Source organism: Protopterus annectens, chromosome 13.part0, assembly GCF_019279795.1.
Source record: "Protopterus annectens isolate FY-2018-M chromosome 13.part0, PAN1.0, whole genome shotgun sequence".
NCBI classification, from domain to species: Eukaryota; Metazoa; Chordata; order Ceratodontiformes; family Protopteridae; genus Protopterus; species Protopterus annectens.
The window spans coordinates 733,824,895-733,845,042 of NC_056747.1; the positions used below are offsets into that span (position 1 = coordinate 733,824,895).

Here is a 20,148-nt window from a genome sequence, read left to right on the forward strand (position 1 = left end):
AGTTCCATAGAAAAGGTGTTTTCTGTGATACATAACCTACCCCACCAAGATGTTCTATTTATGTTGCAAACGAAACTGAGATCCCTTAAGTGGATGTTCACACTGCCATTGGACTTGTGAATGGGTAATAGGCCTGTCAGGATAGGGTACGTAAATGAAACGGAAGAGAAATTCTTGATGTTAAGTTGTCTATCTCACCTTCATTCTTGTTGGTTGGGTTCGGAGCCAATCCTCTGCTCCCACTCGGCCATCTTCAAAAGTTCGAGAGCTGCTTACTGGCTCGAGGCCCCCCTATATCCTATGATGCCTGGCGCTAGATACCCAGATCTCGTTTGCCGCTTCTGCTGCGAGGTTGTTCTACTGGCTCAGGTCATATAAACTTTATTATTATTGTATTTTTCTTGTTAAAACTTCTAGTTTTAGTGTAGATTTAGTCATTAGATTAGACTGTTGTATTCTAGCTACTTTTACTTTAGATCCGATTGCTCCCCCCCCTTCTCTCCCTTTCCTTACCTCAGAAAGGTTTTCCGTTTAAGTTAGAGGTTAACCTGTTTCTCCTTTATTATCACTGTTAGTGGTTAGTGTTAGTTAAATATAGTTTTTGTTTGTAGTAGTACTTGCAGTTTGCTTGTAGTAACTGTAGTGTGTTATTGTTAGTGGCTAGTTACTTTAACCTTCTGTGTGTTTTCTTGTCCTTGGTTTTTCCTCTAGGATGTCCAAGGATCCTAAGCCGTCCGGATTCAAGAAGTGTGACTCATGCTGTCAGAAGATGTCTCTGACATATGGTCACACTTGTGTTTATTGTCTGGGTGCCGTGCACCTGCAGGACTCTTGCTCAGTTTGCCATGCTTTCAGTCCAAGAGTCCTGCAGGAGCACAAAAACAAATTGATCCTGAGGGGTTTGCTTAAACCCCAAGATTCACCGGCGAAGGCTCAGCCCGTGAAATCTTCTATGCCACCTAAACCTTCGGCTCCCAGTTCAGAGCCTTCGTTGGGTGAAGCCACACAATCTATCTTGGCTCCGGCTGGAACCGATGTTACTCCCTCCCAGTCGGCTCCGACACATTCTTCGGAGCCCTCTGAGAGTCGAAAAAGATCCAGGTCTCCTCCTCTGGAGTCGATACATACGGCTCCGAAGTCGCCTCTGCTCCAATCGGAGCGTAGTCATCGCTCATCCTACTCTTCTCGGTCCTCTAGACTTTCGGACCATGACTTGGAAAGAGTGGTCAGTAGGCTGTTAAAATCGCAGGCCCTAGCCAAAATGTTGTCTAGCCCCCCTCATCAGGTGTCTGCTCCATCCACAGCTGTAGATATTCCTCCTCCGACTCATACTATGAGCTCGGAGCCGGAGTTCGTTCGGGTTTGAGTCGTGGAACCATCGGCTCCAATACCCTCTCCTTCGGTTCTGTTGTCGGCTCCAATCCCTTCCATGGTACCTTCCCTGGAGAGATCTGGGCGCCGAGACTCCCTCGTCGGCTCCGAGGGGGTGAGTGGCATCAGACCCTTGTCCGACCCCGCTCTCCCCCTCGGGGCTTCGGCTCAGGTGAGCTCGGCTCCCACATCTGCCTCGGAGCCATCCCCCTCGGTGCGGGGTGGAGTTCTGGTTTCTTCAGAACCAGAGCCTTCTCTGCATCTGGGCAGGGACGCCTTCGAGGTGATGAGGAGTGTACTGGCCCCCAAGTCAGTCCCACGATTGACCTCATCGGCTCCTCCCCCTAGGGTGCCTGCGTCAGCCTCAGCCCCTCTTCCAGACCCCAAGCGTGGGGATCCAGTGCTCCAGGACACCTCATTGGGTGTATCCTCCTCTTCCGAGGCCTCCCCTGATCATTCAGAGGAACCACCTCGCAAGAGGAAGCATGTTGACTCCCCAGAGTCTGTCACATTGGATACCGACTTAGAGGAGTCTGAAGGGTTCCCAAGATCCCCCTCTGAAGATGTCTCATTCTCAGACATCCTTGATGCTTAGGCAGAGGGGGAACTGGACTGCTCTAACCCCTTCCGAGGATGAGTCTGTATTCCTGGACACGTTTGGATCCCGATCTTCCACCTCCTGGGTGTCTCTGCCTTTCGACCCACTGATGTCTATGGTGGCTTGGAAGGCGTGGACGGCTCCAGACACAGTGGAACCGACCCCTAGAAGACCTGCCAAGTTCATTACTGCTCCGCAGGACAAACAGTTCTTGAACAAAGGCGTCTCCGTTGATGCCATGGTGGTAGCAGCGGCCACAAAAAAGGAGTTGGCTGAAACTTCATCTGTCCATCCCCCTAACAAGTAGTCCAGGATGATGAACAGATATGGGAAGTGGATGTTCTCTTCAGTGACCTTTCCAATGCGGTCCCTGAATTACCTGTGCCACTTTACCCGTCTTCAGAGGGATCTCCTGAAAGAGCTTGGAGATGCCCTCCAAGATCCATCAGCTGAGGGGGCCCAGGCTAAGGCAGCCTCCCAGCTGGCGACTCTTAATTCAGTGGTAAACTCCTCCATGAGGCTCATTTCGTATGCAGCCAATGGTGCGAGTAGAGCCGCAGGCACAGGCGTGGCCCTAAGGAGGCATGCTTGGATGCGGCTATGTAACTTTGCAGAACCCTTCAGAGCATCTTTCACCAACACCCCTTTTGATGGTTCCTCTCTCTTTGAATCACAGGTCAAAGATACCCTTATCAGGTGTGAGCAGGAAGGAAAGACTCTCTCTGCTGTAGGAGTCCGTTTTTCCACTCCTTCCAGACCATATCCTAAGGGTCAGAAGAGTGGGATGATATGGTTCCAGAAATCCCAAGGAGCCTTGCCTGACACACGTGGTGAGTTCCCATCCAGGGGCAGAGGAGGGAACAATAACAGATGCTGCCCTCGGGGCGGGAGGGGGGGTCCGCAAAATTAGGGTAGCAGGGAATCTTTCTCTGAGAAGCCCTTCCAGCATCCCTGAAGGGTTGCCTGGCTGCCCACCTCTGGAGGCAGTCGGGGGAAGATTATTGCTGTACCCAAGAGCCTGGCAAAACATAACACAAGACAAATGGGTACAGTCCGTCATATCCGGAGGGTACAGAATTCCCTTCCTTCGCACCCCTTTAAGGTCGAACAAGTCCCTTCCAGATGTTCCACCCAATCTAAGGGACCAAGCAGTGCAAGAAGTCTCAAAACCGCTAGAAAAAAGGGCCATCCAGCAAGTCCCAGCAGACCAACAAGGATCCGGAATTTACTCAAGGTTCTTTTTGGAACCAAAAAAGACAGGGGACTGGAGACCCATTCTGGATCTCAGCAGACTGAATAGGTCTGTACAAAGAACGAAGTTCCGGATGGTCATGCTACAGTCAATTTTGCCCTTCCTGGGTCAGGACAATTGGATGTGCTCTATAGATCTTCAGGATGCGTACTACCACATTAAAATGGACAGACGCTCCCGAAGATTCCTTCGCTTCCGGATGGGAGCCAGCCATTATCAGTTCAGAGCTCTGCCCTTTGGTCTCACCCCAGCCCCCAGGGTGTTTACCAAATGTATGGCAGTAGTTACCGCTCACCTGAGACGGCAAGGATACCAGGTATTTCCATATCTAGACGACTGTCTCTTCACTGCTACCACCAGACATCACCTTCTGTCAGACATCACCTTCTGTGAGCCAGAGACTGCACTATCGATACTTGCTCCAGGCTAGGTATCACAATAAATTTCGAAAAGTCTGCATTGTCGCTCTGTCAGTCTATCACCTTTTTATAGGTGCAAATTTAAATACCAAAGACATGTTAACGAGCCTCCCACCAGACAGGGTGTTAGTGATTCATCAGCATGTGAAGGTTTTATTAGCATGCAAAAGGATTCAAGCCAGGATTGTCCTTCAAGCTCTGGGTCTCATGGCGGTAGCGATCACACTTGTCCCTCTAGCTCGCTTTCACATGAGGATTCTCCAGTGGCTTCTTTTCACCCAATGGTCCTTCCAGCAGCTTCCCATGTCTTACATGATTATGATCACGCAAGCATGCAAAAAGCACCTTGCGTGGTGGATGGTCTCCACATCCGTGCTCCACGGCAGACCATTTGTTCACCCCCCTCCAGTTGCTACGGTAACCACAGACGTCTCCCTGATCGGGTGGGGGGGCATTATCAGGGCAGAACAGTCCAAGGCACCTGGCAACCTCACGAGTACCATCTGCACATAAATGTCTTGGAGATGAGGGCCCTGCTCTTAGCGTTGCAGGCTCTTCAGGACTCTCTTCCTACCAGGACCATTGCAATTCAAATGGAAATATGTCTATAGTGTGGTACATCAACAAGCAGGGTGGAACCAGGTCCTACCCCCTATGTCGAGAAGCGCTCAGACTCTGTCAGTGGGTGATCTCTTCCCAACAGTTTCTGATTGCAATGCACATCCCTGGGAGGTCCAACGTCATAGCAGACAGACTAAGCAGAGCAATTCTCATGCCTCACGAGTGGTCTCTGAACCAGGTAGTTGTGGACCAAATCTTCCGCAAATGGGGCCAACCTTGCTGCGACCTTTTTGCAACTCCCTTCAGCAGCAAGTGCAGCAATTTCTTCTCTCTCCTTCCACTTCCTGGACATTCCCCCAGAGATGCTCTAGTCCACGATTGGCCTCAGGGACTTCTTTATGCTTTCCCTCCTTTTCCCCTAATCCCGAAGCGAATTCAGAAAGCTACCGTACTGGGTTGCAAAATGATCCCCATTGCCCCTTACTGGCCTCGACAAATATGGTTCCCGTTCCTGCATCACTATCTTCTCGAGCAGCCTTGGACTCTGGACCTAATTCCAGACCTCCTGATTCATCAGTCGGGCGGGCTGCACCAATCCCTACGCTCTCTCCATCTCACGGCTTGGTTGCTCCACTTCCAACTTTAGCCAGGCTTCCAGATATCTCCCCCTCTGTGCGCGAAATCATTTTGTTATCACACAAGCCTACAGCTAGAAAAACTTACGCTAGTAAGTGGAAACTTTTTTTTCTTCCTGGGCAGAGGCTAAACGTATAGACCCCTTTTCAGCCCCTGTACACGACATTTTGGAATTTCTTGTGGAACTCTTCCATGCTGGGTCCGCTTCCACTACAATTAGAGTTCAGTTAGCTGCCATTTCAAATTTTCACATTGGCCTGTCCGAAAACAATATCATGTCTCATAAGCTGTGTAAAGCTTTTCTCAAAGGAACTACTCTGCTCAGGCCCCCAGTGAGAGATCCTCCACCACTGTGGGATCTAAATTTGATTTTGCTCCCTTTCGAACCTGCAACTTCTTGTTCATTGAAGTTCTTGTCTTGGAAAACCCTTTTTCTGGTAGCTATTACTTCAGCCCGAAGAGTTTCGGAACTACAGGCTCTCGTCCCCCATACCTCGTGTTCCACAATGACAGGGCTGCTCTTAGGACTAATCCGTCTTTCTTTCCTAAGATCTCTTCGGAGAGTAACTTGAATCAGTCCATAGATCTTCCTGTGTTTTTCCCTAACCACTCCAACAGGGCGGAATATAAATTGCATCAGTTAGATGTTCACAGGCAGCTACGCTTTTATTTACATAGAACCAAGGACATTAGAAAATCAGATCAACTTTTCCTGTCCTATGCAGTAGGTAAACAAGGTCTTCCGGACTCCAAGGTAACCTTTTCCAGGTGGTTGTCCAGGTGGTTGTCTTCTATCATCACATTCATATATAAACTGAGGAATAAAGAATTGCCAGTTAAGCCAAAAGGTCACTCCACCAGAGCTTTAGCTACTTCGGTGGCCTTTCAGGCTAAGCTGCCCATGGAATCTTTGTGCTGCAGCTACATGGGCCAACCCACATACTTTCATTTCGCATTACAAGTTGGATTTGGTTTCCAGAAGCAGAGCTGATTTTGGTTCCACTGTTCTGAAGAGTCTTTTCCAGTGAGCCACCCAGGATTTTAGGTGCTAGGGACGCTGTCCCAACCAGCAAGAATGAAGGCGAGATAGACAACTTAACATAAAGAAGTTATGTACCTACCACAACGTTCCATGTTAGTTGTCTTCTCACCTTCTTTCTTGCATCCCACCCTCCATCCCCCTATCCTAGTGGACCGAGAAGAGTTCTTCTTGAATTTTCGCTGGCTGAGTCTTCTCTGGCTATTCTCTTCTGACTAGTAGTCTCTCCAGTAGGATTTATGCATTCTAGGATAGGATTCCTTTATTATTATGTCCGCAGTTAGACTTACCAAACTATCTGTGTATCTAGTGCCAGGCATCATGGGATATAGGGTGGCCTCGAGCCAGTAAGCAGCTCTTGAGCTTTTGAAGATGACCGAGTTGGAGCAGAGGATCGGCTCCGAACCCAACCAGCAAGAAAGAAGGCGAGAGGAAGACAACTAACATGGAACGTTATGGTAGGTACATAACTTCTTTTTTTTTTTTTTTACAACCTGTATTTGCCAAATATTTAAAATACATTCCGACAGCATTTGGAAGCAGTGATGTCATATTATAATTATTTTTGCACTATACTATCCATTAAAACCTGTAACATTTCAGTGATCTTAAGAACAATTTGGTATGAAATAACTTTATTTTCCTGGCCTATAACTCACACGTCTTGGAAAAAAAGACAGGCCGTTTTTAAAAATGGCTGTGAGTAAGGGTCTTTTGGTAGTGTTTTTTATTCACTCATGTAATGCCATCTTCTTTACAGCATTGTTCATTTGTGCTTGCGAAAGGCAGACCAGAAGTTGGTGATTATAAAGCAGATCCCTGTAGAGCAGATGACCAAAGATGAACGGTTAGCTGCCCAGAATGAGTGTCAAGTGCTGAAGCTGCTAAATCATCCAAATATTATTGAGTACTATGAGAACTTCCTAGAGGATAAAGCCCTCATGATTGCCATGGAATATGCACCAGGTGAGTTCATTAATGAAATCAGAGAGAGAGGTGTTTCTGTTAGAAGGACATATTTTATAAACTGGCACATATCTGTACTGTTTGCTTCATGATGGATACAGGGTTTATGATTGTGACAGACCTACTGACAACACTACTTTTGAGGCAGGCTTTTTTTCATTATATTGCATTTAATTGTTATGTTTCTTATTACTTGCTTCAAATTCAGTTTTCCGATATGAAATTATTTACACATGCTTCTCATCCTCTCATAAATCTCTGTTGTGATTTCTCTGCTTTGTGGTTTCCCAAGAAAATGAGTAATTGTACTATTTGATGCAAGTCAGCAGGCAAATACGAAGCAATGGTAAATAAGAACTATAAAGATCTAGTTATAACAGCAATGTTTCCTTTTTACTGTATGCAAACATCAACTGCCACTTGTCTGCACAACCATCAATTGTAAACAGAAGTATGTAAATAGACGACTAAGCCTGTCTAGTGACCCTGAAGGTTTTGCATTACTTTGTCCTGGTTCTTGTAAATTAGTGACATTGAACAGATTTAAACATTTTTTATTTTTCAATTCTTGTATGCATAAAGATGCGTTTTTTAGGAGACAGTTATACTTCTACTGGCATGGAAACTACAAAGTAAACTGAACTATAAATGCATTCTATGGCTGCATACATTTTTAACTTGGATTTGCTTTCTGTTGCCTGTCTCTATGCATGAATGTTAAAGTATTTGCCAGTGACTGAATTTTACCTGTTGGATTACTTTGTTTATATGGAGGCATACTCTTCTGAGCATATTAAAATAAGAGTCATATATATGTACATGTATACAAACACACATAAAAGTACATAAATTATGTTTATATGTACACACACACACGTGTGTGTGTGTGTGTGTGTGTGTGTGTGTGTGTGTGTGTGTGTGTGTACTATAAATAAAATACACACAAACACTTGTCCATACAGAGAGGTAATATGTTTTGCTTTATACCATTCTGCTATTTACTTTTACATTAACATGTAAAGGGTATTTGCTTAAGTATGAATGTCTAGTTCTTTGTTTATTAAACAGTAAACATATTTTGTTTCCTAACTAAACTGGCAAAGAATGAATTTGCTTTTATGTAAAAATGTTAAACCTCATAAGAAAGTAACTTTTAACTCTATTAAGTGCATCTTGCTTTTCAGATGGGACCAAAGGAGCAGTTCACATGTGCTTGCATCTTCTGATATGGCAATCAGTACTTGAAACTCAAATGTTCATATCAATAATTTCTTTGGTAATTAAATATTATGTGCTACTTTATATTACTTTTACCTTTGGTTCTTGAAATTGATCAGTCTGACTGTTGTCTGTGTGTCTCCTATGGTTTTGCTAGATTCAAATAACTAATTAAAATTGGTTAGACAATACTACATATGCACAGATTATATTTTTTGTAAACAAAAATTATTTATTCGCAAGTTGTATTGTTCAACACATCTTGTGCCCATTACCTTATGAAGTTTTGTGAGATTAGACTTCAAAGTTTTAATTTTGTTTCTGACACACACTCACTCACTCACTCACTCTGAGGCTCTTGAATCTGATTGCCTAACTGGCATATTTACTGTGGTGTTACTGGTTTCAGACAGTACTAAAATATCTATTAAAATAAACCATTTAAACAGATTCCATTTTTTCTAAACTTAAAATTTATTCAAGAACCAAAACACGAACGGATACACCAAATGTAAGGCAAATCATTAGAAACATTGAAACAAGACGTTGCACAGCTTTTATCATGTGATGTTGTTTGTAACACTTTTAAATCTGTGTAAAGTCTTGTTTCAATGTTTCTGATGAAGTCATTGATGTATTCCTGATGAAAGCGCTTAAACTATTTTGGACATTTTTAATAAAACTATCGTGGAGAACTGCTGACTGATCATGCTTAGTTGTACTGGTATATACTTTTTGCCTCACATTTGGTCTACCTGTTAAAATTTATTCATGCGTTTTATTACTCTCTACCCATTTCCTTCTGATTTTTTTGCAGATTAAACTTACTAAGTTTAATTTTTTTTTTCTCTGTACATATATGTTTTTACGGCTCCACAATAGTCTGTGAACTTGTAATTTTGTTAACAGAGTGCGTGCATGTTTGATAGAGTGGATGTTTAGTTGAATGGATGTATGATCATGCACATGTTATATTGAAAAGAGGAAGCATGACTGGGCAAGGTTTGTGTATAGGTGTTTGGTTTAGTGTGAGAAGTGAGTGTGTGCCCAGATGTTTGCAGGTTAGAATAAGGGCCAGAATAGAAGATAGATTGTGTGACAAATTTGTGTGGAAGATGAATGTGTGTGCAAGTGCTGTTGGTTAGGTTTAGAATAAGGATTAAATAAGGCAAATCTAGTGTAATGTGTATGTCTGTGGTGTGTGTCTAAGTGTGTCTTGTATCATGGTAGTATTACAGAAGGGATTTCTGTAAGGTAAAGTGTCTTGTTAGGGTTAGGGATTGAGTTTGGGTTAGCATGCATTAGTAAGGCTCATAGGTATCTACTAGGCTAATGATCATTTGGGCCCTTATAAGCCTAGCTGTGCAACCCAAATGTGACCCACAAATTTGATTCATATAAGGGGTGAGTTACTGACTGCCTCTGTCTATCAGAGATGTAGGCACTAGACCAAGGGTGAATTTTCAGTTACCCATCCATTGGTTCCAGTTGCACTTGAATAGGCTTAGAGAGGAACTCTGCTTCACATGGCTAAGAGGCCTGTACCAGAGAATGGGAATTCTCTGTGAAACGTATCTGTTTCTCCACCATGTACTTTTTGTCACAAGCACAATTTAGGTCTTTTAATCTAGTAGTTCTGATGCTGTTTGTTCTGTATGTTTTGTGTATGTGCAAACGGTTCATCAAAACGTGGTCCAGAGATTCCTTTTACACCAGGCAAAGATCGCCTGTCACTAGTGTGTATGATGCAGAGTAAAGAGACAGGCCTTTGAGGTGATGAACATAGGACACTTTGTTTACTCCTTGTATTCTTTTTGTAAGGAACCTTTATGGACTTTCAAGTTACTGCATGTGTATGTCCAGGTACAGATGAAAGGGAGCATTAAACTCTATGATGGGTCTGATGAGGGACAAGTACTGTGATACAATGATCTCTGTGGACCTTGATGCCATGCCCTTACATATAAGTTGAGTAACATAAAAGGATTTTCTTACTACTTTAGACACATGTTGGTCAAAGACTAAGTTACATCTACATGAATTCCCAGATCCCTGACTAGTGAATCAAATTTTAGGGGTGTTTTATTGATGATGTAGTTACCCAGGGTGGTTGACTTCCCAAAAGGTACTATAATGCATTTCTTGGCATTGAGTTTTAAGCCATGGCTATAGCACCAATCATTTGTCTGTGTTAGACCTTCCTGAAGGGTGTTCTCCTCTTGAAGGGATTCAACAACTGCTCCCAGTTTGCAATCATCTCCAAACGTGGTCAGCTAGAGGCGACTAGTGAATCAAATTTTAGGGGTGTTTTATTGATGATGTAGTTACCCAGGGTGGTTGACTTCCCAAAAGGTACTATAATGCATTTCTTGGCATTGAGTTTTAAGCCATGGCTATAGCACCAATCATTTGTCTGTGTTAGACCTTCCTGAAGGGTGTTCTCCTCTTGAAGGGATTCAACAACTGCTCCCAGTTTGCAATCATCTCCAAACGTGGTCAGCTAGAGGCATTTAACATTGGTTTTGACCTCCAAGAAGTAGACTGCAAAAAGGAGCTGGCCCAGCACAGCGCCCTGCACTAACTTTTATCCCAACAACTTATCTTACAAAACCCCTTTCTGTACCACTACCACTATACAAGCTAAATTCAGTGGTAGGGTATCACTTTTATGATCAGAGAAGGAAATACGGTGTTTCTTCATTCAATCGGTTTTGTGGTTTTGTGTTCACTTTTTTTTGCTTTGGATTAGTTTTCTGAAATGCAAACATTTGTGCTCTGTGTGTGTGTGTGTGTGTGTGTGTGTGTGTGTGTGTGTGTGTGTGTGTGTGTGTGTGTGTGTGTGTGTGTGTGTGTGTGTGTGTGTGTGTGTGAACTGGGTTATTGTTTGTTATAATTAATTTCAGAGCATCATATTCTGGTAAGTGAAACAGTAGGGTTCGACAATGTAATATTTCTTCCCTGATTGATGCACACAGCATATTTGGACATTTTGGATCCAACTAGTCTTATACCTACTTGACAATGTGGCTGTATTGTAATCTAACTTGTATTAAGCTTATTTCAGTATGCTGACTCATCTTTCCCATGCCACCTTGAATTTTTTTTCACTATAGCAAAAACCAGTGCAGATTGTGGAGGCTTCTGTGCACCCCATCAAGTTAAAACTCATCAATGTTCCATTTAGCTCAGTTCAGCTCCCTGAAGTTGAAGTCCCAAATCACTGTTTTCCATGGGAATTCACTGCTTGTGTGGTTTCCAAAAAATGAACCAACACTGATTTTCAATTCTTTATGGGTTACTATTTTCTCTGTGGTTAGAATGGGTTATATGTAAGGCTGGAAAGCTTATCCCCCTTGCCACAATAAATGTCTCGGCAAATTGAAGGTTCAGTGAATTGTTTTTGTCCAACTGAATCTCCATTGAGTAGTACTCAATGAGACATAGGTGAATTGACCGTAGAAGATTTTTTTTCCTTCACATACCACCCTCCCATTGAAATACTTCATCAAATCCTTTCACATAATCTTCCCGTTTTTATATTGTGGTTTCTCATGCTTGTGTGGTTTCTCATGCTTGTGCAATAACTTCTCTTTAATTTACTGCTATATTTAAGCCTGGTTTCTTTAAAATGTATGAAATATTTATCCTGTTTTTATCTATCTTTTCTTTCCTTAGATTTGTAATTAAAACTCTAAAAGCACTTGCAAGGTGGTGCAATAAATTCCAAAAGCTGCCAAGTGGTGAATCCCAAAGAAACTTCCTTTTATTAACACAAATACAAGCTTAAGTGCTTTTGGCCATGAAAATGGCTGTCATCAGGTTTTCTGATGAAGACTCGCACTTAAATACTTAAAAACACTTGTTACTGTTGCCTCCAAACTAGCTCTTAGTGGTGACATTCACCCTAATCCCAGTCCAAAGACCAAACTATACAGTACAACTGCCACAAATTGCAGCCAAACACAGTCTTCAGTCCCCGCTAGGAACAAATCTGATCTAATCCTAAACCTTAATATTAGAAGTATAAGCAATAAAATTCATGAACTACATGCCAACCTAGCACTATACTCCCCTGACATAGCCCTACTTACCGAAACATGGCTTAAACCTAGGATTTCCAATAATGAGATACTCCCTCTAGGGTACAATATCCTTCATCTTGACAGGTCAGGCAAGAAGGACGGTGGAGTTGCCTTTCTATATAAAAACCATCTAGCCCTAAAAGCCTCCAAGCAAATCACTCCAACTTTCAGTAATAACAAAATCAATCGACCCGAACTGCCAACGGTGTCAGAAAATGGTACGACAAAGTAGGAAAGTCTTCAAGGCTCACCACCACAAGCTTGCACTGTGTCAACAGCGACAAAAACACTCTTTATTCAAAGAAAAGGAGTAAGTGTTAAAAACACATGAAATTCCCAGCTGAGATCAGCGCTTTTGACTTCTTAAGCCTTCATCAGAGCATGTGTGCTTGTACCTTGAAGATTTTCCAACTTTCACTAATACAGAGGTATTACTAACCAACCTCTCCCTGAACTCAAATAAGCATATAAATCTCATTGGAACCTACATCTCACACAGTGACAGTACCCACACATTAGAAGACATATTAAGTTGCTCTGAAAAAATCCCTACCCCAGGAAACTATTATCTCTGGTGACTTTAATATTGATCAGACAGCCTGTAGTTCTCAAAATCCTACTAATCACATTAACTTGTATGGTTTTACTCAACTCATACAAACTCCCACCAGGATCACTAAGTAATCTAATAAACAAGCCATACTCAGCTAGATCCTAACAAACAGACCACTTCACACCATCTACTCTAGCTGTCTTCTAGACTGCCTAAGCGACCTTCTCCCAACATATATGATTAGACAACATACTAACTCAAAAAAAAAAAAACAAATAATGTACCAACAAATAAGGAACACAAAACTATTTGACCTCAAAAACTTCATCAACTTCCTAAGTCACTCCAACTGGTTGCCACTGAAACATCTTCCCCTGGAAGATGCTATCCAACACTTCAATAATATCTTCCTCTCTATTCTAAACACTCAAGCTCCTACCAGGACCATATGCTTGAAATCCAATTATGCCCCATGGCTAAGAAAAGAAGCAAGGTCTGTATTAGTAGCTAGAGATAAAGCCTGGGATCAAAGGCACAAAACTAAATCCAGAGTTGCTAAAGATACAAATTAGGCAAGGCAAAATGCTACACAATATTCAGATAACACATCAAAAGAACCCACAAAAATTCTGGTCAGCAATTAACAATTTACTCCAACCAGGTAAAGCTAGCTCTAACCAACCCACTACCCCAAATAATAATGGAAGTATTGTGACCCAATTCAATCAATACTTTACGGAAACCATATTAGCCCTGTCCCGAAAACAGACACCCTCCCCAAACCTGGACATTCCAGGTCCAAGTAAATATGAGTACACCTTCTCCCTTCAACCAGTCTCAATTGTAACAATTAAAAAGCTGCTTAATAAACTAAAGCCCACAACCCTAGCCATAGACAACCTACCAGCACAATATCTAAAACTAGCAGCTGAGACAATTGCCTACTCATTCTCAATACTTATAAACAGATCCATATTAGTGCACCAAGTACCAACAGTTTGGAAGACTTCCCACATAATTCCACTTTACAAAAGAGGCAACTCTACTGATCTAGCCAACTACCATCCTATTACCCCCTCTGTCTAAAATACTAGAGAGAATTGTTCACACACAACTCATGCATTACCTGCAGACATATAATCTATTATCCCATACACAGCATGGTTTCCGCCCACATCACAGTTCTACTACTGCCCTGCTTTCATTCAGCAACAGTTAATCAACATAGAAACAATCACAAATATGTATCCTCTGTTTTCTTAGACTTAGCAAAAACCTTCAATATAGTTTCACTTAACAAACTCCTAGCCACCCTCTCAGCACTAAACTTTTCTCAGTCCACTCTTGCTTGGTTCCAAGAGTATCTGACCAGATGCCAGCAAGTAGTATGTTGGCAAGAAGATCTATTATCACTCCTTCTCATGACCATAGGTCTATCCCAAGGTTCCATACTAGGTCCCTTGCTATACTAGGTCCCCTGCTATTCTCACTATTCACTAACAACCTCCATACCTCAGTCCCACAAGCGTAAGGTTCCATACTAGGTCCCCTGCTATTCTCACTATTCACTAACAACCTCCATACCTCAGTCCCACAAGCATAAGGTTCCATACTAGGTCCCCTGCTATTCTCACTATTCACTAACAACCTCCATACCTCAGTCCCACAAGCATAAGGTTCCATACTAGGTCCCCTGCTATTCTCACTATTCACTAACAACCTCCATACCTCAGTCCCACAAGCGTCCCTTATTCAGTATGCTGACAACTCCACAGTGATTTGTGCTGCCCCTTCTATACAAGAGCTACAATCACTGACACAAAACTCCTTTCTAGCAGTCAAAACATGGCTAACAAATTCCCATCTAATCCTGAACCCCAGCAAAACAAAACTTTTATGCTGTTCCACCCTACTAAATTTACTACCCTCCCTTTAAACATTAAATCTACTAACAAAACCATCATCACTCTCACTGCTCATACTAAGCTGCTAGGGGTTGAAATAGACAATAACATGAGATTTGACAGCCACATATCTCAAACCATAAAAAAGTGCACAGAAAACTAGGTGCACTGTATATGAATAAACTATACCTCACAAACGACACAAAATCCATCATCCAACAACAAATGCCTGATAACAGTTGCTACTGCTAACAATCAGGCTGGGGAATCCCTCTTCTCCAACTCTATAGCTAAAATCTGGAATGCATTACCTCCTAACATTGCATCCACCACAAACTGACCACATTTCGAACTTTTACTATAAACTCACCTATCCAAAAAATGGACATGTCCATGTATGGCCCCTGACTAGACACCTTGTTCCTAATAATGCTTCTATACTGATTCAATCTCATTATCTGTACTTTTGCATACAAATGATGTTGAATACAATGTTTACCTTGCCTGTATATTATACTGTGCATTTTTTCTACTGTTTTCAACTATATTTGTCATATATATTGTACTTGAATCTTAGTTAGACCTTGCTTATTTTAGGTGGAGCTTTTCTCCTTGGGCCTCCGCTGAAAAAGGACTTGTGTCAAGTTGGACTTTCCCGGTAAACAAATGTAAAATAAAATAAATAATAAAATGTGATTCATAGACACAAGCACACTGTGAGGTAAATCACAATCCACAGCCTTACCTCATTGTATAGCTATAGTTCTCTGTGCATGGATACACATACAGCTGGCTTCCCACCCCATATCATACACAGTTCAGAAATACAGCACCACCTGTGTACTGAGTGGTCCTGATGGGATAATTCGCACAACTTCAACTGAATACATTCTGTTGGCATTACACCTATCACTGCAGGGAATCCCCTTTCCATACTGATATTTTTTTCAGCATACAGAGCAATCAACTCTGCATAAAAAAAAAAAAAAAAAACTTTACATTTTAGGGGAAGAAACAACTTATAGCATCAGAGTTCCCTGTGGCACAGGCACTACTGTACAATACTTTTCTCCCATTGGGAATACCGGTATGAAACAATACACCACTACTCAGTGTGTGCACCTGTATGCCATTCATAGAAATTGACTGGCTTCTGTTGCTATGCTTCAATACTATGTTCCATGTTTATGAATCATAACAATAAATGGTGACATACTAAAATAGTGTGCATATTGCATTTATGCTTATGTTTCTGAATAGCCTGGCCCATTAATACACATACTTTGAACATAGTTGGGAGGGTGGCCTAATGGTTAAGGTGTTTGCCTTACAAACACAAGGTGCAGGGTTCGAGTCTCACAAGGGATAATTGGCTAGGCCTAAAATGGCTCGCAAGAGCAGTTAGCTTAGTACTAACCTATGAACGTAATATGAACACTTCAACACTAGATCCAGGTAATTGGAATGTGCTGATTTTTTTAATGGGTGAAGAAGGGAAGATTAATAGCATTAACAACATTTTTTGTTAAAGGAAAAATAACTACAATACAGTGCATTTATGTTTTCAGGATACTACATTGAGTTTTCATCACCTTATCTCTGAAACCTGGGAATCAGAGAGCCAGTAAAATTACTGAAGTGCCAGTTTTAATAACGGGTGATATGTAAACTTCTCTTGGGACATTTCTAGAAACCACAGTCTCACAGCTAAGTTTGTTTCCTGTTTTAAAGAGTAAGTAATTGCCTTTATTTGATTTGCTTTGCAGGAGGTACACTGGCAGAGTACATTCAGAAGCGCTGCAACTCCTTGCTTGATGAAGAGACAATTTTGCACTTTTTCACACAGATTCTTTTGGCTCTTCACCACGTCCACAACAAACAGATACTGCATCGTGACCTGAAAACGCAAAACATCCTTCTCAACAAGCATCAAATGATTGTTAAGATTGGTGATTTTGGCATCTCGAAGATCCTTAGCAGCAAGAGCAAGGCATATACAGTGAGTATCCCATTCGGAGGAAAACAGTGGAGGAAAAAATTGCTCAAGCCTGGGAGAGGGTATTGTTGCTTTTTGTGAGAGATAAGCAATAAACATTTAACTTTGTATGAGTTACAGGTTTTATTTAAGTTGGCAGGGCATTCAACTACTTAGAGGATGAGGTCCTAGCTGAAAGAGTTGTAATGCTAAAAAGAGTGGTTCAGCACTGGCCAAGTATGTATTGTGATATGATGTATTTGTGTCATTTTGAAATTGTAAATATTGAGATTTTAGTACTAATAACACAGAACAGTAAATACTGTCCTAATAAAAGAAGCAGTAATATGTAAAAGATCAAAAAGTAAATGAATGTATAAAAATGTTGGAAATCCTTTATGACTTCATTTGTAAAACAGAAACCTCAACACAATGCTTTTGCACAGGAAGACTTTGACCATATGCCATAACTTTCAATTGCCCAGATATTTGCAGAATGTCCAGACTTTTGCCTCATATTTTGGTATGTTCCCCATAAAATTTGTGATTTTCTGGTAAATGTATGGAGATTGAATTCTTTAAATAATGGCAGACACTTCAGTTTCAGGCTTCAGATCATTCAAAAAATGCATGGAAACACAAAAACTTTTATGCTAGAAACTTTTCTAAGTTTATAAGAGCAATTTTAAAAATTTCTCCCTAATTTGGGGCCTTTGTCCCACCATTATTTTTGGCTTTTTCTAGATTTCTTGCGATAAGAAGTTGAGAGGTATGCCTTGTGCATCCCCCACCTTGTTGACTACATATACTAACTTTGAGGTTGTTGTATCTTGGAGTAAAGAGTTTTTTTTTAAACAAGAAACATCTTTATTAAATTATAATATGTGACATAGGCAATCTTACATTTATATAAATTAAAATAAACCATGCCAACACAATCTCAATTGCAAACATTATATATTACAAACCATGCCGATGCAACTGTAGCTGCAGACATTATGCATCACTTACAATATATCCAGTCATTGTCAGTCGACCATTACATATCTCATTCAAATCCTGCCTTCTTTTAAATCTCATTCCTTCTGTATTGATCCCACACTTCCCATTTTTTCCTGTGTAATTTGCTTCTACCCTTTTCTAAAGATCCCAATTCCAGTTGTTGTATCTATCTTTGCTACTTCTAGTAAAGTTTGTTTAGACTTTGATTTCCATTTTCTCGTAATTGCTTTTTTGTGAGCCATCATAATTAGACTGTATCTAGGTAATTCTGATTCTGTATCATAGCTCAAGAAAATCATTTACTTGCACCAATTTTCTCACCCAGAAGCTCTGACAGAGCAGTCTGCAGAGAATCTTTTTAAAGTCTGCTAACTCATTACTCTCCCAGAAAATATATTCCCAGTTACCTCTTTCTTCCTCATCACACCTCCAACATTTGCTTGAGGAGAAATTCTTTCGAGTCTACTTTGGGTATAAAAATACCTAACTCCAAGCAAAGATCCTAAATCTTCTACACTTTTTATATTTGGTAAACATACATACATATATCCGCCATTGTTTCCTTGTGATTTGCTTAATCCAGTATTTCTTCCCAATCATTTCTAACCTCCTCTGATTGATTCTTATAGTTTATACAATATTATATATGCTATACCAATTATTCCTTTCTTAACAGCAACTTTTGTTCTAGATTCTACCAAAAATGCTACAGTGCTGGTCTTTCATTTAGGGCCTCCTGTTTCTTTCTCTTTGCCTATACTCTGATGTCAATCCTTGATAGGGAAGGCAATCTCTAACCTGCAGTCTAAATAAGTTATTGGCGTCTTCCGATATTATCTTTCCCTCTCTAGTTATTTGCTCCCAATACCTTGTTTTCTTTGCCTGTTTTCTCCAATAAATTCCAGCCCTCTCTTGCCTATTTTCTGTATCCCTACTTGCAGCCATCCCTATTGGCAGAATCTCCTTTCTCCAATCCCGTGTTGGCTTGGTCCTTAGAATAGGTTATTCTGCTTTATGAATATAATATTCTGTATGATTATTGTTGTTCTCCATAAAGATCTGCATCCAAAATCCTAGTCTCCCCACATCATCATCATCTCTTTCCACTTTGAATTATAGTTTTCTGCTTGTGTTATGTATAGCAGCCCTGACTGTATTGTTCTGAAGTGTGCATCCAAAATCCCAGTTTCCCCATGTCGTCATCATCATCATCTCTTTCCACTTTGAATTATAGTTTTCTGCTTGTGTTATGTATAGCAGCCTTGACTGTGTTGTTCTGAAGTACCCCATTCAAGTCAGGTTATCCCAATCTGCCCTATTCTATTGGAAGAATAAGCTTATCCCACTTGATTCTTGCCATCTTCCCCTCCCAGTTAAAGTCTTTCAGCTCTTTATTAATTGCTATCCAGAACTTCTCCTCTGGTTGATAAAACAGGCCTGATCTGTGTATGACTGCTTGTATTTTACTGTCATATTCATATAACAAAGCTTCCATTTTCTCGTTTTTTGTGTAGCCTCTTCCCATATATCCTTAGCTGCCATACAGGAATAATTTTTAATCCATACTCCTAAATACTTCATTTTATCATAGCCTAGTACCTACCTATGAACCTATCGGCCCAAGGGCCTAAGTAAGCCTAGCCAACAAGGTTCCCGGGCTTACGCCACCCAAGAAAGTTAATTTCCTGTGCCCCTGTCGAGCAGAGCCACAGATGTGATCCCCGGGGTGTATTTCCTATTTCCCATCCACTCATCAAGATTTTTCTTGAAGAGTGCTAATGAGGAACTTTGCTTGACATAAGAAATCTCTGGGACAGGAATCTATCCCTCCAGCATGTCTTGTTTATTGTGGTGACAAGGTTTAGGTCCCTAGAGCGAGTAGCTCGGAGGGATTGGGATTTCTTTAGGTTTAGCATGTACAACAGCTCTGGGTTTAACATAGCTTTATATGTTAGGCAGAGATCTCCTCGGATTAGGCAATATGCTGGAGTTTTTTGATTCGGTCAGTGTAGGGCATTTGTTTGAGGCCAGTAATCCTCTTTGTGAGGTACTTCTGTGGCCTTTCCAGCTCCAGATGTATTGTGAGGTACATTCCAAAAGGGGCGTTGTACTCTATAATGGGTCTAATGAGTGCCAGGTAGAGGGGAACAATGACCTCTTTTTTCCTGGATGAGAACCCTTTTGTGATGTGTGCCACACAGAAGGATTTCCTGATTACTGTGGCAATGTGATTATCAAAGGAGAGACTACTGTCCACCTGGGTCCCAAGGTCTCTTTATCACACATTTGGCATTAAGTAGACTGCTGTTTATGTGGTAGTTCATGGGTACTTTATTTTTACCAAAGGGGATGACAATGCACTTTGAGCTTGAGGCCATGCTTCTGACACCAGGCATCTGTCTCAGTGAGGCCCTTCTGTAGGATGGCCACACCATTTGGGGACTCTACTATGGCTCCTGGTTTGCAGTCATCTGCAAACTTCGTTAGCCAGAGGCCTTCTGTGTTAGCCTGTACTTTAGAGAAGTAGATACCAAACAGGAGAGCCAGATGAACCCTGTGATACTCCATCTGT

The 20,148-nt window shown here is 41.4% G+C and overlaps 1 protein-coding gene across 1 annotated transcript in view; it reads left to right on the forward strand.

Moving 5' to 3' along the window:
* The window catches only part of NEK8 (NIMA related kinase 8), an 806,012-nt gene that overhangs the window by 26,360 nt on the left and 759,504 nt on the right, over window positions 1–20,148 (forward strand). The window contains exons 2-3 of the mRNA XM_044054419.1: window positions 6,637–6,842; window positions 16,366–16,598. Coding sequence (XP_043910354.1) covers window positions 6,637–6,842; window positions 16,366–16,598 — 439 coding nt within the window. The remainder of the gene's footprint in view (window positions 1–6,636; window positions 6,843–16,365; window positions 16,599–20,148) is intronic.